The sequence below is a fragment of the Drosophila yakuba genome, chromosome 3R (assembly GCF_016746365.2).
Source record: "Drosophila yakuba strain Tai18E2 chromosome 3R, Prin_Dyak_Tai18E2_2.1, whole genome shotgun sequence".
Taxonomy (NCBI): domain Eukaryota; kingdom Metazoa; phylum Arthropoda; class Insecta; order Diptera; family Drosophilidae; genus Drosophila; species Drosophila yakuba.
In genome coordinates, this window is record NC_052530.2 from 4,234,409 (window position 1) to 4,258,054 (window position 23,646).

General features: G+C 42.1%; 6 protein-coding genes across 11 annotated transcripts in view; 1 reads left to right on the forward strand and 5 right to left on the reverse strand.

The window, feature by feature from the left end:
* Nucleotides 1-699: 699 nt before the first annotated feature.
* On the reverse strand, nucleotides 700-2,242 carry LOC6535486 (transcription factor Ouib). The gene is made up of 3 exons (XM_002096081.4): nucleotides 2,109-2,242; nucleotides 983-2,058; nucleotides 700-925 (listed from the first exon to the last, which is right to left on the reverse strand). Exons 1-3 carry the CDS (start codon nucleotides 2,217-2,219, stop codon nucleotides 790-792), a joined length of 1,323 nt encoding a protein of 440 aa, XP_002096117.1. The 5' UTR covers nucleotides 2,220-2,242; the 3' UTR covers nucleotides 700-789.
* A 33-nt stretch (nucleotides 2,243-2,275) lies between these two features.
* Nucleotides 2,276-4,169, reverse strand: LOC6535487 (transcription factor Ouib). The gene is made up of 4 exons (XM_002096082.4): nucleotides 4,004-4,169; nucleotides 2,961-3,940; nucleotides 2,782-2,904; nucleotides 2,276-2,684 (listed from the first exon to the last, which is right to left on the reverse strand). Exons 1-4 carry the CDS (start codon nucleotides 4,115-4,117, stop codon nucleotides 2,558-2,560), a joined length of 1,344 nt encoding a protein of 447 aa, XP_002096118.3. The 5' UTR covers nucleotides 4,118-4,169; the 3' UTR covers nucleotides 2,276-2,557.
* A 116-nt stretch (nucleotides 4,170-4,285) lies between these two features.
* LOC6535488 (zinc finger protein with KRAB and SCAN domains 7) lies at nucleotides 4,286-6,430 on the reverse strand. Its single transcript, XM_039376409.1, has 4 exons — nucleotides 6,098-6,430; nucleotides 5,164-6,041; nucleotides 4,989-5,102; nucleotides 4,286-4,925 (listed from the first exon to the last, which is right to left on the reverse strand). Exons 1-4 carry the CDS (start codon nucleotides 6,209-6,211, stop codon nucleotides 4,760-4,762), a joined length of 1,272 nt encoding a protein of 423 aa, XP_039232343.1. The 5' UTR covers nucleotides 6,212-6,430; the 3' UTR covers nucleotides 4,286-4,759.
* Nucleotides 6,431-6,493: 63 nt separating this feature from the next.
* On the reverse strand, nucleotides 6,494-8,402 carry LOC6535489 (zinc finger protein 354B). Its single transcript, XM_002096084.3, has 4 exons — nucleotides 8,190-8,402; nucleotides 7,384-8,135; nucleotides 7,193-7,312; nucleotides 6,494-7,122 (listed from the first exon to the last, which is right to left on the reverse strand). Exons 1-4 carry the CDS (start codon nucleotides 8,304-8,306, stop codon nucleotides 6,801-6,803), a joined length of 1,311 nt encoding a protein of 436 aa, XP_002096120.1. The 5' UTR covers nucleotides 8,307-8,402; the 3' UTR covers nucleotides 6,494-6,800.
* A 355-nt stretch (nucleotides 8,403-8,757) lies between these two features.
* On the reverse strand, nucleotides 8,758-10,501 carry LOC6535490 (chitobiosyldiphosphodolichol beta-mannosyltransferase). The gene is made up of 3 exons (XM_002096085.4): nucleotides 9,816-10,501; nucleotides 9,199-9,759; nucleotides 8,758-9,120 (listed from the first exon to the last, which is right to left on the reverse strand). The coding sequence occupies exons 1-3, from the start codon at nucleotides 10,373-10,375 to the stop codon at nucleotides 8,901-8,903; spliced, it is 1,341 nt and encodes a 446-aa protein (XP_002096121.1). The 5' UTR covers nucleotides 10,376-10,501; the 3' UTR covers nucleotides 8,758-8,900.
* A 295-nt stretch (nucleotides 10,502-10,796) lies between these two features.
* Nucleotides 10,797-23,646, forward strand: part of LOC6535491 (protein tincar) — a 64,342-nt gene continuing 51,492 nt past the window's right edge. For 3 of the 6 annotated variants that reach the window (XM_039376407.2, XM_039376406.2, XM_039376408.1), the window contains exons 1-2: nucleotides 10,797-11,074; nucleotides 12,614-12,700. The gene's annotated coding sequence lies outside the window, so the exon portion shown is untranslated. Of the gene's footprint in view, nucleotides 11,075-12,613; nucleotides 12,701-21,075; nucleotides 21,127-23,646 lie in introns of all 6 variants that reach the window. The other 3 variants (XM_039376404.1, XM_039376405.1, XM_002096086.3) reach the window with 3 other exon arrangements.

The following is a 23,646-nucleotide window of genomic DNA, read 5'->3' on the forward strand; positions in this document are numbered from 1 at the left end:
TCAGCAATCAAAGGTTCAATATTCACCTGGGTGAAATCCGCTGCTCGGCAGACGGAACTTCAGAGAGCTGAAGTAGAAAAGATTCCTTGTTCTCGACGCCTTGATAAAAGAGCTTTCTTTGACCCTCTTGCTTCCCTGCCATAAAACTCATATAGACCACATTAAAAGCGAGTCTTTGGACACTGTCCTGGTTATATTAATTGCCAGTAAGAAATTTCCCACGATGTTTTTCTATAGTAACATAAAGATCTTCTAGGGTCTTGCTAATTTGTGGTGAATAGTTTACTACAGGACTACTTCAGAATGGAATTTACAGTTACATCAAATAAATACCCAATTAAACTGGTTCGTCCTTTTAACAAGTTTTTGTCTTTATTGGAAATTAACGCCCAAAACTGCCACGCCCACAATTTTGAAAAATGTTTTTATATTTTTTCATATTTGTATTATTTTTTAAATTTCTATCGATTTGCCGAAAAACTTTTTGCTACGCCCACTATAACGCTCACAAACCGCCCAAAGCAAACACGCCCACACTTTTGAAAAGTGTTTTGATATTATTTCATTTTTGTATTAGTTTGGTAAATTTCTATCGATTTGCCAAAAAACTTTTTGCCACGCTCACTCTAACGCCCAAAATTTGCCAAAAACTGTCAGTAAGTCCTTCGCACTTCTACTAGCTATCAGAAAGTCGGGGAATTCGACTATAGCGTTCTCTCTTGTTTTATTTTTTTTTAAGTTCCAGAGGGACATTTGTCATATCAACAAACCTTACAAGAAACGAACGATTCACCCTTTGGGTTGGACAGTAATATCTCCACCTGGGTTCTCTGACTGCTCCTCGACTTTCATGCGGTGGTGCTTTGACTTGTAGTGGGTGGCCAGGGCGTTCCTCCTATTGAAGGACGTCTGGCAGAGCTCGCAGCTAAAGGAAATGTATCTAGTAGAGATTCGAATACCGTTCTGTTTGCCTAAAACTCACTGGAATGGCTGCTCCCCCGTGTGCACCACGCTGTGGTCCTTGAGGGCCGTCGAAGTCTTAAAGGCCTTTTGGCAAGTGGAGCACACGTGTGGTCGATGGATGGGGCTCTCTTTGTGGTTCCGCTCGTGGTTGAGCCGCTTGAGGCAGTTGTCAAATCGCTTGCCGCAGTACTTGCACACGTAGGGCAATTCGCCGCGATGCTTGATCCGCACGTGCAAATTGAGCAGGTGTTGGGTGAACTCCTTGCGGTCGCATTCCTTGCACTGGAACTCCTTGGTACCTTTGTGCCGTCTGAGGTGGACATTGAAGTTGCCCTTCTCGCTAAAAGTTTTGCCGCATTGGTCGCAGAAATATAGTCTGTGCTCCAGGGCATACGCTCTTTTGGCAGCCCCCCATTTATTTCGAGTGGCATTTTTGTCCTCTTTGCTCTTATTTCTTCTGGTGGGGGAAAATTCTTCAGCAGTGGCAGGGGTAATGGAGTTAGTATTGCCGGGGCACTCCTCTAAGGAGTCTTTCCTTCTTGTCTTTCTTCGCTTTTTCCGTACCTCCTCGGTGACTTGTGGTATTCTGGGGTCTTCCTTCATTACTTGTAAAAATTCGGACTTAGCCTCTTCCTGATTTATGGACTCCTCAGGTTTCACATCTGAAAACAGGAGCTCGCTCTTCACCAGGATAGGATCCTCGCATCGAAGAGGATCGACGAGATCGGTAGGAGGAATTTCGGGGACGATCAAGGGATAAATAGGAGTTTCTAGTGTCCTAAGGAGAATTTCATCCACTATCTTGCTGCGTTGTGGTGGGATCCTCCCCTGCACAAGGATATTTTGTGGCTGTGCAAGAGGGACGATGTTGATCGGCACGATATTAACAGGCACAACATCCACACCACTTTTTGCTCTATTATTCCTGTCTTCCCTGGTAGTTTTTTGCTCTGAGCCCGAATCATCTTGTTTGTTCTGATTTTCGAACCAAGAGGAGTTGGTTTTGATGCAGAGCTCCCGGAAGGCGATGGCATCATTCAGGTCCAGCAAGCAGGATAAGCAGATCCTCGTGGGCACACCCGACTGGTTTCTCAGCTGGAATCGAACAGGGCATGACTCCGTGCTTACTGGGAATGTTCACCTACCCAAAGGCCCGTCAGTTTGAGAATGTTGTTCAGGACGTCGCTGCCCTCTTTGTCGAAGAGTGCCTTGGCGTCCTCCGCCTCCTGACCACAGGTGCGGCACAGCGTGGTCATCCTCTTGGTAATTTAAGTTAAATTTTATAATTTTGTTCAAGTAAACAAAGTTGGACTTTTGTTTGACAAACAATGTCGTTTATCATTGTTTTGTGTGAATGGCACATTTTAAAGTGGGCTACAAGTAACAACTTCTTTTTTCAAAAGTAATAAGTACAGCCAAATATTTCGATATTTTTTTCTTATTAATATCTTAAAACTTCTAGCATTAGCCTTTCCTACTCTATATTACTATACATTGTCGCAAATTGCATTTAAAAAGCGCTCCTATTTTCCTAACAGGTAAAACGTTGAGCCTCTAATCGAGTGGCAGCACTTGACAACAAACTATTTGTACCTCATTTCTTTTTTGAATCGTTCTCGGACTTAACACTCCCTGCGGTCACCTTCTTTTGGTGCAGCCTGGATCGGTAGTGGGTCTTCAAGTTCGAGTTCCGCGTGAAGGACACTTTGCACACCTCGCAGCTGAGGGAAGAATAAGAAATAAAGCGTTGCAAATTTGAACTAGTAACATTTCAAGCAGGAAGTAGTAATCAATAAATGTATCTCCATAAGATCTTACTGGAAGTTGCGCTCGCCGGTGTGGACTACCTCGTGCTTGGATCTCTGGTAGTTCGACTCGAATCGCTTGTCGCAGTAGTTGCACTTGAAATTCTTTGGTGTCGCTCTATTCCGGTGCACCCGGCTGAAAGAATGGGAGAGTTAGAGGGGCATTTCAGAGTATTCAGTATATATACTCACTTTTCGTGGCGAGATCGCATAGTACTGTGTACGAATCGCTCGCCGCAGAATTGGCAGGCGTAGGGCTTTTCTCCGCGGTGCTTCACCCGAATATGAATGTTCAGGATGTACCTGTTGAACTCCTTTTGGCCGCATTCCGGACACTCGAAGGGCTTGACGCCAGAGTGCCTAAGAACGTGCAGGTTGAAATTGCCCTTGTCGGTAAATTTCTTGCCGCAATGATCGCAGACGTGAACCTTCCGGCTTACATATGTTTTTCGTTTTTTTTTCGCTGGTTTTAGAAAGTCGTTGTCTTCGTTTTTGGGAGATGATTCGGATTTAAGTGACTTTCTAGGGTATTTTTGAGGCGGCTTTTTATCTTTGTTAAGGACCGATTGACGAGGTTTTCCTGGGGTATACAAAATATCATCATCATCATCATCTGTATCGTAGTCGTCATCTTCGTTCTGCCAAAGCTCGTCGTCATCTTGCTGTGAATCCTCCTCATCTTGCTGTGACTCCTCCTCTTCTTGCTGTGACTCCTCATCTTGCTGAGACTCCTCCTCACCTTCCCGTGCTTTCTTTTTATCCACCATATCCTTATCATCTTGCTGTGGCTCTCGCTCATTATCCAGCATCTCATCATCGTCGGGTAAATAGCGGTTATTTTCCACAAATTCCTCCTGCTCATCACCCTCACTTTCCTCCTCCTCCTTCTTGTATATATCGTGCTCCTCCTCCAGTCCCTCCTTATCCGCATACGACTCCTCGTACAGCACTTCCTGCTCGACTTCCGCATCGTTGATCTTCAGCACCTCGTGCGCGTCGCTCAGCGGATCATCCCAGCAGGCGTCATCTTTGGCTTCCAGTTCCAGGCCTCGCCGCTGGATCGTCAGCCGATTGTTGGTCTTGATGCAGACGTGCCTGAAGGCAATGGCGCTTTTCAGGCTCAGCAGGCAGCAGGAGCACATATATCTGGGCAGCTTCAAATGATTAGTGAGCTGCAGATCAACGTACATTAGTGGTTTGATTTTCCCAATTGAATTTCCAATTGACACACTCACCCAAACGCCCGTCACCAAAGCGATTTGCCTGACCGTTTTACTGCGCTTATCGAATATGCTTACTGGATTTTGGGTGTATATTAAATCTCCACACAACCGGCATTGTGGCGTCATTTTCAAGAGTTGTTTTCGAGCCAAAATTCCTTGCTTTATTGATGGGTGCTTCTTCATCTTGGGCCATTCGCAGCGAACGTTTGGTTTCTGTCCGCGTCCCTGGGTGACTGCCAAGGGATGGCGCCAGAATTTGAAAATCGCGTTATCTAAAATTTATGAAATTCGTTCTAGAATATAATGGCCTTCCGTGGGCAACAAGAATTAACAAATATATTTCACATTTTAAACATTGGAACCCTTAGATTTTAACTTATGATAGGAGGATAAGGAATATCAAAATAATACTTATCAGAATAACTGAAATTAAACATATTTTGCGTCATTAAATTTCTGGTTTTGTCTGCCAATCATTAAATAGTAAGTTATTTAATTACTTTGGAATGTATAGTCGTCAAAATAATACACTTAGAGAAACTACGTTATAGTAGTCTTATGAAAAAAATGTAAAACTAATAAGAGCAGATTGGAATAATATATAAGATTGCAATGTGTTTCGAGAACAAAAAAACCAATTCAAAGTTTACGCAAGGCAACCCAGTGCCAAAACAATAAGAATACTTTCGAACATTTATGTCTAATGGATATCTTAAAACTCAAAATAATCCAAGTCGTGTTTTCAAAGTGTATACACATAATACACAACTATTTCGCATCCTCTAATACAGAATTAAGAGCGACCTCTAACTCGTCTGCGGATAAGCACTGCTTAGAATCCAGGATGGCGGTGGCCTTTTTCTGGTGAGCTAGCGAATTGAAGTGATTCCTTAGCTTTGACTTTCGGGCAAAGTCAATGTGGCAAATGTCGCAGCTGAGAAGAAGATACACGACTTATATCGATTCTTTCTCGCCAATTCAATATCAGTTTACTTACCCAAAAGGCTTAAGGCCTGTGTGCAGGAATTTGTGCTTATTCAAACAGGTCTTGGTATTGAATCTCTTGCTGCACTCGTCGCATTGGTAGCTTCGATCTCTGATGTGCCTCGTTCTTCCATCGTGATAAAAAATAATTTATACATCGATTTTAAAGTAAGACAAGGAAGACTTACCGCTCATGTCGGGACTTAGCTGAGCTGGTAAAGAACGTATCCGGGCAAAATTTGCACCTGAACGGCTGTTCGCCCATGTGGCGCACTCGTTCGTGCAGCCGCCAAAGATACTTGGAGACGAACTGCCTTTCGCAGAATGTGCATTGAAAGTCCCTCTGACCCGTGTGGCGCACCAAGTGGATCTTCAGATTGTACGCAGTCTTGAAGACCCTTCTGCACTCAGGGCACTCTAGAGATTGCATTTTCCGGGTTCCCCTCTTTGCAGGGACTATAGTCTCAGCTGCCCCATCTTCTGAAACGAATATGGGAGGCTTTGCTGCGTTGATACGCACATCCGTTTTGAGTAAGCACATTTTCGTTCCAATTTGTATAAATTTTCCCAGGTCAGGGCTTTGTGTATCAACTTTTTTAGGACCGTTTCGTTTTGCCAACTTAGAAGCAAAGACATTAGAATAATGTCTAATGCCTTTGGTAGATGTCTCTATAAAAGCGTTTTGATGCTTAACATGGGATGATTCTGGATCATTAAAGTTATGTGGTCTTTTTTCTTCATCTTCATTGTTGAGATGAAAATAAGAATCACATTCCTCTGCTTCTTGCTCACTGATGATCTGATTTTGACGAATGTGATAGTTTTCTGAATCAGAAAGTTCTTCTTCTTTGGGCTCTAGATATTCCTTAAATACGAAGTCACAGAAATCCCCCTCTGTTGCTACATCAGATACTGTACTTTTAATATACTGATCACCTTCAGATTCCCGCTTCAGCACTGCTCCATTGTGAATTCGTTGAATGCGCCTTTTCAGCTTAATGGATGTATTCAAGTCATTCAGACAAGATGGACAAATGTGGCGCGGCTGGTGGTCTTCCTGCTCCAACTGTAATGGAGTAAATGGATAGTCCAATTGACAGGCCACAGAAACCATCAACATACCCAAAGTCCAGTAAGATCCTTGATCTTGGCCAGAACTCCCAGGCTAAAAATGCTCGTGGGACTCAGGTGACAGAAACACGAGTCACACAGCTGGCACCTCGAAGCCATTTCCATTTCAAGGATTTAAAAGTTTATCACGCTGAACTCCCAAAGCAATCATTTCCTGTAACTTTTTTTATGCTAAGAATTATTACGAACATACGAACTTACAGTCTCGGAAAAAGAGCAGCCGACGTGCGAGAACTTTGGTTTACATTTTAAACCGGAAAATGCGTATAGTTATGCTATAGCTCAAAAGTGTGAGCCATTAAGGTTTTGTTTTGCAGGCAATGGCGTTGCCATATAGATGTGGAAAAACTAACTGTTCTTTTTCGAAGAAACCAGGGACTCTACATATACAAAACCGAACTAGTTTTTATTGATTACAATTTTGTTTTTGTTATCTTAGACTATCTAAATGTAAAATATACATTGGTTCTATATGATTTTTATTTAAAAAAAACGTAATTTGTAATTAAAATAAATTTTTTAACAAATTGTAATCCGTGACCGAAGTGGAATTCCTTCAAATGTTAGTGCTAATCGTCTTATGGCTATTGGATCAAATAAGTTATTTGAATCACCAAAATAGTCCGATAGTCTTCATCCCTGGCATTGGCGAACGTGTGGCGCCAAAGGAGTCGTAGGTTGTGTGTATTTAAAATTATGTGTACAGCCCGTCCTCCGCAATGACTTCGTCATACTCGTAGTCTTCAAAGGGCGCGTCCTGGTCCAGAAGTTCTTCGTGGTCCTCATACTGTTCCTCCTCCACGTCCTCCAAAATTACATCCAGTTCGGCCTGGCTGTCCTCCATTTCTGCCTGCCCCTCTTCCATATATCCTGGACTCTCCTCCGGATCGGCATCTGACTGAAATTCCTCTTTCGGGTCGTCCACCAACAAGTTGACCCGCTTGCGGTGGTACTTGGTGGAGTAGTGACGATGCAGAAACTGCGCCTCCTTGAACTCCTTGTTGCAGGTGAGGCAGCTGTGAGAGAATAAAAAAAAAACATTGATTGTCAATCCGTCTATTTCGGTGAGTTTTGAATGATTCTTACATGTGGACATCTGGTTGGTCACTCTTGTGCCCCTCCTCGTGCTTCAACCGACCCTTCTCGCTGTTAAAACGTTTGCCGCATATTTTGCAGGGATGGACCAGCTCGTTAGCATGCATTTGACTGTCAAAGCGATTGATTTATATGGTACTTTATGATACATGAAGATTAGTAACCATTAGGCCAACACTCACCGCTCATGACGACAGCGGCTGGGACTATTGGCGAATCCCATACCGCAAAACTTGCAGACGTAAGGTTTCTCGCCCTTGTGATGGACTCGGATGTGCAATCGGAGCAGTGGCATGGTGTAGAATTTGCGACCACACTCGTCGCACGAAAACTTCTCCTCGAAGTGACGCAACTTGTGATCCTTCATGTTGCTGTGGTCGTTAAACGACCAACCGCACTGGTCGCACACATATCTCTTGATCGAGCGATCGACTTTGGGCTTTGGTCGCCGCTTTCTGGGCTTTCGGACGCGCTCCCGCGGAGATTGCGGCGGACTATCTGACTTCTCGACCTCCTGCACACGAAGGCGCTTGACCCTGACTCGTGGGGATTGGCTGTTCGGGAGTTTTTGGGCCTCGAGTCTAATTTTCTTGGCCGGAGAGAAACTTGCAATCGGCTTTACGTCCTCCAAGAAGTCTTTATCGTCATCCATGAACTCTTTATCTTCGTCCAAGAATTCTCTATCATCCTCCATTAGCTCCTTATCGTCCTCGGTGTCGACCGTATCCTCCTGCACTTCCCGCTTCAGTATAGGATCACTTCGCACTTGCAAAGCCTCCGCGGAGCCTTTAGGGGCGACACTCGACTTTGGGGAGCTCCTCTGGTGAAGATTCGCGTGCGTCTCCAGGCAGCGTTGCCTGAAGGCTACGGCTTGGGTCAGGTCCAGAAGACAACAGGAGCAGATGTGCTGGGGCAGCATCTTCTCCAAAACGATCTGAAATGGCAATGCTTATGAATAATTGCGGAAAACAAATAAAAGGGACGCCACCTCTAAGCCCGTGATTTGCTCGATGGCCATCCGAATGCGATGGTTTCGCTTCTCGAAGATGTTCTTTGGGTGCGGCGTAAAGATGCGCTCGCCGCAGATTCGACACTCGCTGGTCATTGTTGTACAGTTGAATAAAATTTTTTAATTTACACTACAAATTACTATTATAATTTTTGCGCAGCCGGTTCGGTTTTGCAGTGTGACCGTCGCTGGAAAAAAACAAAATTCTCTTTGGCGCGAACAAATGCTTTTCCATAGGCTTAGAATTTTGCTGACAAATAAAAAAAAAGCATTTATATTTTTAAATATTTTGGTAAACAAAACCATTTTCTTATAAGAATTTATTTTCCCAATCATTCTTTTTACCATTCACTAAAAAATTAATAACTTACTTTCATGATTTTTTTGATCGCGAGACAATTACAAAAACACGTACCGTGAAAATATTTAATAAATAAATGAATACATTTGTTTTTGGTAAGTACACGCTTGAATCTAATGCTAGTATCCATTTCGGTTAGCATTTGTTATTATCTATAGGCTACGATTACAAAAATAAAATAAACAATTCAATGCATCGTGTATAATCTGCATAATCAAGTTGTAAGCTCTTGTGTACATATAATTGTTAGTAGCTAACCTAGGAAAAGCGATTAGCAAATCAAAGAGTGTCTCTTTTAACGTGTAATTGTCAAATCTATTTAAAATGCTCTACAGGATTGCCTCCAGCACGGGTGCCGCGATGAGGCGCCAGCTCTCCCGCCATCGCAGCTCCTGGAATTCCTGAATTTTGCGCTGAAAACCAGCTCTGGTCTCCAGGATGCTTGGATTCTTTGGAAAATTCTCGAACCAGATCCTCAGCTGCTCGGCCAGCTGAACATGGTCCCCAAATACGAAGCCATTCTCGCCGTGCTTCACCAGCTCATCCAGGCTAAAAAATAAATATGTGGTAAGTAGTAAATAATAATAAAATTAACAAGAGTTGAAAGGGTTAGGCAACAATACTTACCACTTGAAATCGTAGGCACAGACAGGCAGCCCGCTGCCAAACATATCGACCACTTTCATAGGCAGGTCCAGCCCACTGGTGCTCCAGTGCAGGCACACTCCCAGGTCGGCGCTGGCCAGAACAGTGGGATAATCCTCGATCTCCAGCCAGGGCGTGATCACCGACACCTTCTGCCATTGCAACTTGTCGATCTCCACCACATAGTGCTCCTTTTGTGGGCCCTTTCCAGTGATGATGCACAACAGGGAAGGATAAACCAACGGCTCAGCTTGCGCAGTTTCCTCGTAAGCTTGCAAAGCCTTAAGGAGTATCCCGAAGTCCTCATCCGGCGTCCAACTAGTGCTTGAAACCAGCACAGCTTGTCGATGGGGTCTGTACTGCACAATACCGCTGGCCAGCTTCTGGGTAAGAGCGGTGGCCTCCAGAACATCGGATTGTTCGGAGTCCTTGGCCTGGAACTGTGGGTAGTCCTTGCCCAGCTTGAGGTACAGCTCGTGCTTTTGGGTCAGGTCGATGGAATGGAATTGCGCGGGCGCACGATCATAAAGAACTTTAACAGGCCTGTAAGATGAGTCATGGCTAAGTGATTTACTAAAATCGGATGAGTTTATACTTGCCCAATGCCCCAGTTTTGCTGCAGATCCTCCTGCATGGCCCGCGTCACACAAAAGTGTGTGTGCGCCTTGGAGCCAAAGTATCGCTCCAGTCGTCTAACCAGTCGAATTAGAGGACTCTGCTCTCCCTTGGACATTCCTAGAGCCAGCACTGTGTACGTGTAGTTGTGCCAATCGATGGCCAGTTTGGTTCGGGTGACCGCGCAGTACAGGTAGCACACAATTAGCGTGGGAATCCCGGGCGGATTCTGGACGAGCAGGAAGCTGGGACGGCCAATCGAGATAAGAGCCATCAGGAGACTGAGCGTCTGCCAAAAGGCCTTGAAGAGCAGGCGCAGTTTGGGCGTTAGGTTCGTCACCGGGACGGCAGTGAGCTCATGGATTCGGCAGCGGGGATGTTGTGTCAGTTCCTCCAGAGGCCTCGTCTCCAGGTATCCAATCATGTCCACGTGGTAGTTCTCCTCCAGAAGACTCTGGGCATGGTACTGCATGCGCGGACTGCGTCCAATGTCGCCCAGCACGATGACGCAGGCGTTGCGCTTCTTGAGCGGCACTTCCGTCATCGCTGGGCAGGAAAAACAAGAGCTTTATCTACGATTAAAATGAATTGCGCGTTTTGTTTGTGGTTTGGTTGAATCCTGGGGAGTAATGCGACCGTACTCCATTGCAGGGAAAAGGCACGGAAATCTGCAAGTATGGCGCTACGTTGGGGTGGTTCATTCCTTTAAAAACGTCACATTCAATCAACATTTAAATAAACTTTTTTCACTAGACCTTCTCAAATATCTTTGTTTTATTTAATGAAATGATTATAAGAAATGTTGTTTTTCTACCAAAGCACTTATATTTTTGAACACTACTGTTAAATAAAATAAGCTTAGCTAACAGAGAACTAACAGCTGAAGAGTGACCATACTTTCGGGACGCTGCAAGTAGGCACATAATTGCCCTAAGCGAGGTTGGGCACACCACACCGCTCAAATTGAATGTTACATTCAAAATCGGATTCGCTCGGACGTGACGTCGCGGCTCGTGAGTGCGGCACTTTTCTAGCGGGAGATCAAGCTCAGTGTGTGTGTGCTCGACAGTGCGTCGGTGTGTGTGTGTGTTTACCCACAAAGCTGTGCTACGATTTTCGCAGCAACTAATGCTAAGTAGAGGAAATATTATTAAATATACTAGGTGGTTATGAAAAACAAATTGTTCAAGCAAAGTGCGACAAAAGCATACCGTTCAAGACTGCCTATACGGGAGAATCGCCGGTGAGTAAAATCAGGAAAAGCACTCCAACTGCCGTTATTTTACGCATTTTCGCCGGCAAAACAAGCCGGCGTTCCACCCTCCAGTTGGTGCCTGTCTGGTTGTCAATGTGTGTGTATCTGTATCTGTATGTGGGGTTATTTCGAGCCATCGAATTTCGATGAAGTAGAAATGCAAATTTCGTACACCACACACTACAATTTGCCTCCTCCGGTTTTGTTTTCCATTTATGCATTTTTATGCGCGTAGTATTTATAGTGCCATCATAAAATTTGTCACACGACTGTCTCGGATTATAACTAGGTGTACAGATGCGGAAGAAATATTAATATCCTTTACTGATTGACTATACTAATACCTATCAGCCCTCCAAATTGTAAAAGATACTAGTGTCTGAAATTACTCTTAAAGATTCTCAAAAACCCAACTGAAGTGTATAGTATAAGTACAAAAATATATTTTTAGAAAATATGGAAATATTAACTCTTTAATATTAACAAACTATATCCATGCTAGAAAGTAAACACGAATAGAAAATTTATTTATCGTCTACAGCCATCGAACTAATATGTTGAATCGGATTTATTGCACTAAAATATGATTCTCCACATGATACAGATATTGTGTTATTCTGGCCCCAGCTGTGTGTGTGCTCCACGTAGTTTATCCCATTAGGCCCGTCTGCAATTTCTGATCCAGACGCGATACGCTCCGCGCATCGTCCTTTTGCTCCTGCGTCCTTCGCAGAAGGCAAATAGCCAAGCCAGCAGGCCACCCTCAAAGTGGGGGGTGGTGGTTGCACTACTGCCCGGGTGGCTGGGTGGTTTTCGGTGGGTTGCTGTATTTTCCTGGGGTTGGCCCGCAAGTTTTCACTCTTGATTTTTGATTTCTGTTCGGCTTTTTATAGCGTTGCGGAAGTTTTCGCTCTGCTGTCGCCCTTTTGCACTCTTTTCCATTCTTTTTCCTTATGGCAGCATTTGGCATAGAAAACTTATCCTCGGTCTAGACACGGAATCAAAAGGACATTTTCCTTAACCAGGTTCATGCGGCGTAAATATGGCAAAAACCATATCTCAGAATAATTCTTATATTTGCGCTGATGTTTTTAATGTTATACCATTTATTTGTTTGGCCATTATAGTTGTTTATTTATATTCTTACTAGTATTTAAAAACGAGTTCAATTGTAAATTTGTGCTAATATTTCATCTCTTCACATTTTAAATATTTCCTTATGGTAAGTTAGTAACTAGCAAGAATAGTTCTTGGAAAGACTGTATTGATTATGAAATATTGGTAATTCTAAGACACAACGAATTTTTTTCTCACATTTCACAACATATCTATTTCCATGTACCAAGCCAAATCTAATCGTATAAACTGCATTGCATTTGTCTGTACTCTTGTGCGTGTTTGCTGTCTGTAACATTTTCTCCTTTTGCTTTAGCAGGATTAGCATTAATTTCATGTTGAATTTATGTCACTGAAAATTTATTTCGCCCAAAAAAACTAAAATCTATCCGGAAAATTGCTCTCTTGCAGCTACACCGGCAAAACATATCAAAGAAGGGATTATTTTGGACTGAAAAATTCACTTTAAGGGCGCTCCAGAGCAAAAACGCGTGACAGGTAAGCTTTTGCAGGCGGTGCGTGTGTGAGGATTTTGTATGGGATGTGGGTGATATGGTTCGATGGACGGATGGATGGATGGGTGATTCAGGGGGCTGAGGCAGTCAACCTGAATAGTCGATTATCGCAGCATCTAATTTGTATGCCAAAGTCGTCGAGCTATGTGTACTCTTATGGCCCGCATGCAGACCGCTCCAAAGGCGGCGCGAGCTATTTGAATAATTCGCATCATGGACTCTCGGATGTCGGGGTATTTGGTCTCCAAATGGGGCAGATATTCAAGGTGGAAGAGACGTGGCAGGAAAGTCAGGGAGAGACGGCGCCGCATGCAGGCAGCTGCATGAGCTTGTAAAATGCCAGCAGACAATGCCAAATATCCAAACTTCCGCTTCGCAGACGGCGTCGACTTTTCGACGCAGAGGTGGCTATAATTAAAAGCGTTGCGAGCGAGAGGCCACCACTTGCCACATGGGAGTGGGAGAGAGTGCGCGCTAGCGTGGCAAGTGCAACGCATCCAGGCCCCTTTTTCTGTTTTCGCTGGTACTTCGCTGGCTTCGTTTACAACCAAGCACTGAAAGTAAGGAATTGTTAGATTTAGATGGAAATTAGATGGATGGATTTCATAAAAAATAATTAAATAATCATGCCTTCTAGTCAATAAATGCATAAGATATTAAACAATAAGTGCATAAAACTGTATATATTTCAATTCTGTGAAAATTAATCTAAACTGATTCTGCACCTAGACATGGTCGAAAAATTATATACTTCTGTAATGTTTCAGTGTTATTATTGGAAAATTAATTACATGATTATTTTATAATTTAAATTTAATGCCATTGAACAACACTTTTTCGAATAAATGAAATATATTTTAATTGCTGTCATCGAATTTCTCTCAGCGTATGGCAAGATCTGCACCAGGGCAGTGATCAATATCAAGTGCCTTTGACATTTTCCAAGTATCAAGCTACAACTGTTCGCTCGTGGAAAGTGGGGAAAATAGCTGCGAAAGTGCCTCTCTCCCCTTTTCCTATTCTCTTTCTCTAATTCTCGCGTTGAACTTCAATTTGTGATAGTTGTTATCGAGAAGCAGGAGGGGATTGGGACTTGAAGCAGGGGGAGGACGAGGTCGAAGGCAATTGAGTTCAGTCGCACCACGTGACAAACATGTGGAACAACTCAGGTTGAGATAGTCGACTCCGAGCCATCAAAAGGCAAATTATGCGGACCAATTCAGTTAGCAGAAAACGAGGAGAGAGATACGAGATATCTTCAGCAGTTTCTTCGGGTCAATGACTAGAGTTTCTTCCAATCTCTCTGTACAGGGAATAGCAAATTAGTTTTAAGACTAGAGTTGGTTTTACTGTTAGGCTTAATACAGGTATAATGTTGCTTAACATTATAATTCACCACCTAAGTGTAGAAGCAAAACATACTTCAAGCTTACTGTGAAGATAATAATATTGTTAACATTTCGTTTTATGGTTGAAGCTTATTCTTTACGCAATTATCACAATCAGCAAACAAGTTTTACTTAAAAAGGGCCATAAGACATTTTAAATTCTTTCCAAACTTCCAATATCAAAAGTGCATAGAGGTCACTAAAAACTGGTATCTCACAGATTCAATTGTCAAGTGTTCCACTGCAAGGTGTTAGAGATTCTGTTAAACTGTCGGATGCAAAAGTCTAGTCAAAAGATGCAAGTTTGACATCGGGTCGTTTGTGTGGACGCTTGTATTCACGCACGTGGACACTTCAATGACTGACTGAATGACTGGCAACTTGAAGGCCTGACTAACCGAATAAATGACTAACGGACCAACTGACTGACTGACTGACGGGGCACGCAACAATTGTGGCAACAACAGATACGACTATAAGGAGAAAGACGAGAAGGGAAACTGGAAAGAAGGAAGCGATCAAGTTTTTCCTTCCCAGTTCTGCCTTCCAAATTTATGCAGTCCCTCCAAATGGAGGAGCAGTACCTGGAGAAGGAGATGAGGTCGTGGGGTGTATGGGGAAAGTACCAGGTGAGTGCTCTGGGCAGCGACAACTGCAAAGTGTTATTAAGTTGAGTTGTTGTTGTGCCGCTTTTACGGTGGCTCTTTTGTTGCAATTCTTTTCTGTTACTACAGTAAAACATAGTTTTGTCAGACATGTATAATAATAGGCTTCATTCAATTGATATATGCACATATTCGGAGACCAGAAACTCTTTTATGTGTTTTCCAAAAGATTTACGTGCAAATATTAAATTTCAGAATAAGAAAAAAGTAACCCTTAATTTTTGAACTACTTTAATTAGTTAGCTAATAAAACAGACCAAAATCATTCGATTATATTTGCCAGTATGGCAACTTTAGGAGTGGAAATTAGTTCAAGATACTTAATTAACAGCTGTGCGAGCTTTAATCTTTGCAAGTTCAGCGTTCCGGGCAAACGAAAAGTTTGAAATCAACCCGGGAACTTTAAGTTAGTGAAGTTGGACTGTATGTTTGTGTTGTCACTGCTCTTTCTCATTGTTGGCACTTGCTTTTGGTATTGCTTGTTGCCTTTGGGCCATATTTTGCACCTTTTACGTTTATTGTGACGTTATGCTTTGAATAATGGACGACACAAAAACAACAACTAAGACAAAAACAACGGCGACAGGGGAAACACTTTTTTTTTAGAAGTCCGGGTTCGACGGTCGGGGAGTGAAGGTTGGATGATGGACTTTGTTGGGTTAGTGCCTGCCACTTTCCTTGTGTATTTTGCATCCTTTTTACATTATGTTTTGATTAAAAACTGAGCCACAGCCTCACCGCAGCAGCTGGAAAAGAGGAAAACACGAGGAAAAACACTGAATACACAGAGAAAAATCAGGAGCAGTGCAAACAAAAGGCAAAGGCAAACAAAACATAACAAAGTGCAGACTTTGGTCAAGGAAACGGGGGCGTGGCAGCCAGTGGGCGGGTAAATAGCTGCCACTGCGGCGGTCACTTTCAGGACATCGGAACGGCAAAATAAAAAATATGATATGCTGCGGCTAAGTAAAAAATGCTGATTAAAATGACCAAGACCAAGAGAGCCAGCTTGTGGCTCTCGGAAATTTATTAAAAGGAATCATGACATAACTTGAATTACGGAAAAAAAGTGTGGGTGGAAAATAATCTGCAATTTCACTTAACATCTCTGCCCATCTGCACCCCTGTGCAAATAACTCAGATGTCACTTTCAAATATCTTGATGACAGCTCCAGTGGCTCTTTTATTTGGATTTAATTAAAATTTTCTGTCTAGCATGACGGCGGGGAAAAGTGGAAGTCGAGTTTAGGGGGCCGGATTTGTTCAGATCTGATGATGCGATGTAATTTCACAAAGGTAGTTTTAATTGAATCTCAAAAGCAGTAATTTCAAGTGGCATACTAAGTGGCTAAGTGGGCTTTCAATTATTCAAGAACTTTTTAATTAATAGTAAATATTTTTAAGAAAAAATAATACTCTTGGAAGTTAAAAATAGGTTTTGACTTATCAATGGATTTTTAACTTACAATATCTATAGTTATTTACTGGTTTTGTTTCGAACATTATTTGTCTTTCCAAAAAGAAATAGTTTAAATTATTATTATTTGGGAAATTTGTTCGAGCATGCTTGTTTTCCATGTCATCCGTGTAAAAGCTGAATCGAATTTTAATGAGACTTTCGTGTTGAACATAATTTTCTTTGTTAACCGCAAAGTTTTCATTTTTCACTTGATGCTTTGGAAACCAATTAAAATTATCCCAGTGGAGGGCGAGGGGAACACCATTTTACAAGTGCCAGGACACGAGACTTGGGATACAGGACACGCTTCCATCAGCTGAGCCGGTGGCTTGTCACACCTCCAAAAAAGGGGTAGAAAACGAAGAAAATCCAGGGAAAAAACAAAATGCGAACTGGCAAAAGAGCAGCGAAACCCGACTCCTCTGCAGTTGGTAAACTCGGTTGCCACAAAGTGAGTCATTATAGTGGCAAGCGGAGGGTTTTTGTGGCCAGCATGTGGATGGGGAACCAGGGGAAAAAGGGGGCAGGGGTTTGTCGTTGGCGCCTGTCAGTTTTTTCTTCCCACAAGGATCCGATGTGTAACTGCGTGTGTTTTCGGGGCAGCTGCATTGTCGGGCAATTAAACGCTGTCCCCGGCTGAAACTATGCTCATTGCACTCAGAAAAACTAATTAATTAAAGAGCTAAATGCGTTGGGAAGAGTATACATGGTGAAGAGGGTATTGACAGAAATTCAAATCGGATCTTGCAGTATATAAAATATAATAAATGGGTATTTCAATGAATGTACACCAATTAAATATCAACATAAAAAAAAATTTCTTTTTATCCTTTTTATTAATAAATAATGTCTTTATTTAAATATTTTGTATTGGTTACCATATAAATATAATTGTTTCAGAAAAAGAATCAACATTTTTTTAGTTTTTAGAAGTATTTATTCATATAAAAAATTTAATAAGAGTTTCCGAACTAGTAAACCAGCAAGCCTCTACTTGTGCAAAGTAAGAAAACAGAGAGTTTGGCCGTGGAACTTCAATGTGTTTATTACATTGACTTGTTTAAATTAACAAAATGAATGGCCAAATATTTTTCATTTGTCGGTGGGATGGGATGAGTTCATTCCCCGCCAGGCAGCACCTGTCCCTCTTTTTCACTTTACCATCTTCAAATTGGGTTCATTGTCGTTGTATCTCGTGGCTTGTAATCAAACAAATGACTGCGCCCAGGTGTTTCCGCAGGCGGTGCCACACCCACACCTACACAAGCCCCCGCCCCCACTTTTGGAAACTCCACCCACATCCTTACAATTCGGGAGTATAGCCAGGCTCTTAAAGCTTCTTTCATTGCCTGTCAGTCGTTAGGTTTCGGCTTCATTTCGCCCTTAACCTGCGTTTGCTTCCATTATTGGCTTTTGGCTCCTTTTTGTAGGTCCTCGTAAACTGCCTATATGTCCCTCTGTCTTCCTGTTTTTCCCAGGCATCTCCCTCTTCACTTTTAATGATGCGCAATTTGTCGTTAATTTTTTGGGCATTTTGTTTTATGTTTTATTTTTGCTTCTCATCATTTCCCAGCTGAGACTTGCCTCTATCACTTCCGGGTTCTTGGCTTTTACACAGAAAAAAATAGGGGAAGCCAATAGTTCGATAGTGCGATATCAAGTAAGCTTAAAACTTTGAATATCTTAGAAGTTTTGCTAGGGCATTATCAAGTTTGGTTATGCAAAGTAGTAAAACGTGGATCAATTTGAAATAGATTTTATCACTGCAGTGCACTGTGTATATTTCCATTCCACTTGCGATTCGACTTTGTTTTCTCTGCTGTGACTTTGGGGAATTTTTGTTTTATGTGTTTGGGTCGTGCTAAACTTTCGTCGTTGTCATCATCATTTCATTAATGGCGTTTTTAGTTGTTACTCTATTCCCTATTCATTCTATTGTTGATCTATGTCCTTTTCGGGAGGCTTTTAAGATCTGATTATGTGCTCCAATGGAATTGCGAATACATAGATAGCAAATGGCGGAACCCTAACATTTTCCATTACATTTTCCCCAGCATTCTCAACCGGTTTCCGGCCATTGTGTTCATTAAGTTAAGCGCTCGTTGAAACTAAATGGCGCTTAAAGGATTTCGAAAGCGGAGAGAGCAAACAAGGAAATGCGGGAGAAGTGAAAGGAGAAAGCAATACCAGCCACGTGGCAAACCCTTTTACGACTTCATTTTCATTAGCGTACAGCGAGCAAAGTGCGAAATCCAGCCAAAAATCGTCCAACTGCACCCGCCATCCATTTCCCCCATTTAGTGCCCCCCTTCTTGGGGTGGCGAAACTACTGCCCAAACTACTACCCAAAAACAAACCGTCAGAACAGAGCAGACCAGAACCTGCCCCAGAACCGCCAACCAAAACAAATGCCCCGCGGCATTGTGGCAACTGTGCATCTGTTCATCTGTTCGCCAGCTCATTCAATGCAGCTCCTTTCGCCGGAAGTGCTCCACCGCATCACCTGGTAAAATGGGTATGGCGGTTGGGTGGGTTGGATACAGTCTGTAGTAAAAAACAAGAGAGAACGCTATAGTCGAGTTCCCCGACTATCTGATACCCGTTACACAGATAGTAAAAGTGCGAAGGAACACTGACAGTTTTTGCCGGTTTGTGGACGTTAGAGTGGGCGTGGAAAAAAGTTTTCTGACAAATCGATAGAACTTTACAAGACCAATACAAAAATGAAAAAATATTAAAAATTTTTTCAAAAGTGTAGGCGTGGCAGTTTTGGCCGTTTGTGGGCGTCAGAGTAGGCGTGGCAACATGATTCGACAAACTTGCGCTGCGTCTATGTCCCTGGAATCTGTATGCCTAATCTTAACTTGCTAGCTTTTGTAGTTCCTGAGATCTCGACGTTCATACGGACAGACGGACATGCCCAAATCGACTCGGCTATTGATCCTGATCCAGAATATATGTACTTTATATGGTCGGAAACGCTTTCTTCTGCCTGTTACATACTTTTCAACGAATCTAGTATACCCTTTTACTCTACGAGTAACGGGTATAAATATTGAGCTGCTCTCCATACAAATTATTTTCTTCTATCAAAAATTTGGCACTAGGAATTTAAATCTTTTAAGCTCTTGACCAAAATAATTTGTTATTTTCATTCTTCTGATCATTTAAGTTAGATTAAAATTTGATTAATAAGTTGATCTCAAGTGGTCAACATTTAAAGCACATTTAATAATTACAATCTTAGCTGTTATCTTATTTAAAACTATTAAATAGACAAGTCAATTACAGCATCGTATTTAAACGTTTTAACATTTATTAGAGGCATCCATATTTAATAATGAACGGCTTAGTTGCAAAAAAGTTTTAAAAAAAGCTTGAATGCGGGTAAATTTATATGCTTTAAATAAATATTGTATTTAATTTGTGTTGAGTATTCTGAGTTGCCCAAAATTATCCCAAAGCTTACCAGCTGCAATTCATCGGAATCCATTCTACTTGAAGCTATAATTTTGTTTCTCTGCTGTTTCTGTTGCTGCTTTTTGTAATGTTTGCCTCAAAATGGAGCTCAAAATGGTGAAGAAGCTGGGGATGGTGTGCTGTTCAACTAGCTTTAGTCACTCGACGCCTCATGAAGCAACGGGCATTGGCCCAAACGCACACACTCCCCACTCACCATTCTAGTGGTCCAATCCAATTGCCATGCAAATGTGCAACAATTGACAACAGAAACAGGCGCCAGACGAGATGCGATGCCATAGATATAAGGGGCTGGTGGCGTACGGGTACACATGACGCACATGGATAGGACAGACAATTAAGTGTCAAGTTTTTCACGAACATTGTTATGGAGGGGGCTGGAGCACCATGGCGAGCTGGAGCAAACTGCTACGACAAGGAGTGTTTTATGCTGTTTTACATTTGTCTCGGTATGGAGCGGATGCTCAGCGCGCTAAAGAGGCGTGGCAGGCGTGCACTGCGAAAATATCCTCTATTTCAAATCAATGCATCAATTGCACGCTGAAAACTATAAATACAAAATATATCTAACCTAACGAGTTTATGAATTAAATAGAAAGAGGATGATATGTAATATGCACACAATTTCAGCTTGTAAAGTGCATCAATATCTTTAGCAGCTAGTTGAAAATTTAATTTGGTTGCAGTGCAGCGGGATGTTATCGCAGTGACATTTGTCAACTGGATGGCGACTAGAACAGAAACGCTAAGATTTTATAGTTGGGGCTGTGGGTCAGTCGCAGACAACGGGGCGTATGTGTAACTTCCGGATTTTCTTGTTGTTATTGCGCTTTTCCATGTTTTTTTTGGGATGCTGCCTGGGAAAAGTGGATTATGCAAGTGTGTGTGTGTGTCTGTAGTGGCTGTAGAGGGGATTTTTCATTTGCCCAGCTCTCCTAAAATTTCCCACCTTCGGGGAGTCCTCTCGAAAACGGAAAACACTGCAGAAACCAGGCAGGCAAACAATTGCCTAACAAAAGCGGCTTACGTACAACACTTGAGGCTCGCACAATTCTGGCCGTTGTTTTCTGGTTTTTGTTGCTTTTTGCCATTTGATGCTGATGTTGTAGTGCTGCCAACTAGAGTCTGACTGCAGTTAAATTACAATTGCTCGCTTTGTTGCACATTTGTTTTTTCCACCGACTTTTGCGCAATTTGCATTCTCCTTGCCATACTCCGTCCAATTTTAGGGTATTATAAAGTTGGTTTGACGGGCCACGAATTGGTATGAAATTAATATAAACACCCACATTTTATAATCCATATCAATGCTCTATGCACTATTTCTAATAAGTTGCTTATTAATCAATGCATCTTTTTTTTCCAGGTAATAAACATTTTACGACGCATTTTTTCGGCGGGAATTATATTTAAGACCGTGAGTTGACACTAACTATGGTATTACATTTAGAAAAAAATGATTAATAATAGCCGTTACTCGTAGAGTAAAAGGGTATACTAGATTCGTTGAAAAGTATGTAACCGGCAGAAGGAAGCGTTTCCGACCATATAAAGTATATATATTCTTGATCAGGATCGATAGCCGAGACGATCTGGCCATGTCCGTCTGTCCGTCCGTTTGTCCGTCTGTCTGTCCGTATGAACGTCGAGATCTCAGGAACTACAAAAGCTAGAAAGTTGAGATTAAGCTTACAGACACCCGGGACATAGACGCAGCGCAAGTTTGTCGAATCATGCTGCCACGCCCACTCTAACGCCAACAAACCGCACAAAACTGCGACGCCCACACTTTTGAAAAATGTTTTGATATTTTTTAATTTTTGTATTAGTCTTGTAAATTTCTATCGATTTGCAAAAAAACTTTTTGCCACGCCCACTCTAATGCCCACATACCGCCAAAAACTGTAAGTGTTGAAGACTCTCCTTCGCACTTTCACTGAGTAACGGGTATCAGATATTCGGGGAACTCGACTATAGCGTTCTCTCTTGTTTTTTTTGTTAAATTTATAAACACTCCAATAAGTTTTCCGGTTATTACCTAGGTTTCAATAGAATTAATAGTATTCATTTAAATTCATTTAATTACCGTTCTGTTCAATATAATCATCGTTTGATCATCACATACCACTGAGTACCACCAATTCGAGTCCCTTTCATTTTAAGTGCCTGAACCATTTCTAACTGTGTGTTCCCTTTTTTAGCCTCCATATAAGTAATATGTAATTGTGTCTGGTTTGCTCGAAGGGAGATGCACACATTCGGTGGTAACAGGAAGAAGAGGGAGACAGGTCGACTAGCGGGAAAGAGGCGGGTTGAGTGGCCCCACCAGCTTTGTCACAATGTTTTCCGCTTTTCCCCGCTGCTTTTTTGCATTGTTTTCCATGTGGTGGTGTGCGCGACAGTGTTTAAATGGTATAAAATGCTAATCGCATTTGCCCCACACGCCGATGATTTATGTCTGTGTGTGTGTGTAACGAAGGGATTTCTTTCTGCCATGTGTGTAGGTGTAAAGGCTTATATGGAATTTAGCTGCCACGGCTTAAAATTTCGTGTTAATTGTAACCGAATTCAAAATTAATTCAGTAGTCATAAATCAGGCGTGTGTGCGCAAAAAAATTAAATAATAATCCAGGAGAGCGAGATATACGAACGCATAAATTCCTTTGCAAATGTGAAATGTAACGCTCACACAAACAAATCTCATTTGCATATGCAAGCTAACTTCATTTGCATGAAATGCGACGTCGGTTACCCAAAAAGAAAGGAAACAGGACCAAAATAACTGGTAAATCGGGATGCCAGGGTATGAGTTGAGCACTTGCACTTCGTTGACTTGGAGGACCAAGGAAAGCAATTGCAGTGTGTTCTTGAAGACATTCACACTTAACTGTGAAGAAGCGTAATGAATACAGTGCGTTTCGAAACAATAAGGAAAGTCCGTTTGTAGTTTTGATTGATTTATGCCCTTGCTCAATATGAGATAAGGTTTCCAATGAGTTGGAAACTAAATAGGTTTAAATATTTTAAAGCGTTTAATTAATTTACAAGATAAGCTTTAGAAATCTCAAACTGGAAAACTAATTCGTAATTAAGTAATTTGATCCGTTTACCGTCATTTATATTGTATTTGTGAATTCGGTGCGCTAATGTACATACATGAATGGAATACACACAAGCAGTCCAAGGAGGAGACGCAGGATTCAGCAGAGGATTGGATGCAAGGAGTTCGCCGGAAGGACGGAGGACTAAGAGGAAGCTGCGGCTCTGTAGCTGCCTGCGTTCTCACAATGAAGCATCACGAACTTTTGTATTTCAACTCATTAAATTTCTGCGGCTGATGCAGCAGATGTAGTTTCTGAGATGCACTAGCAACAATTACTTGTATTTTCACTACTTATAGGAACTTCCTGCTCCTCTTGCTGTGTATCCTATTGACTTCTTTTCCTTTTCCCAATTCATCTGGCATTCCACTTAAATTCGTTTAATTACTCGCTACGGTCTGGAGCCAGGGTCCTGTACTCGTTTCGACCTCTTCATTATTATTCTTTTGGCCCCGAATTCATTTTCATTTGTGCAGCTCGTAAGTTTTCCCCATCGCCACATGGCAGTCTGAAGTCATTTTTCGCCGGCTTTCCTCTGCCTGAATCTCCCTCTTTTTTCTACTTAATCCTTGTTAGCTTTCGACGTGAACTGGTTTTTCTCCGACTGTCGCTCATTTTATGCAAATTACTTGCTTAAAGCTTAAAGAATAAAAAATAAATGGCAAGTGCAGATTGAACCTGGCACAAAGCCAGTCACGTCACATGTGGCTGGGGAAATATGCCATTCGGCTTTCGACTTATCGACTGGGATCCCTCCTTTTAAACCTGGCCCAAGAATATCCTTTTTCTCATATGCGAGTTGCGTGACTTTTGTGAGTTTTTTATATTTCTTATGG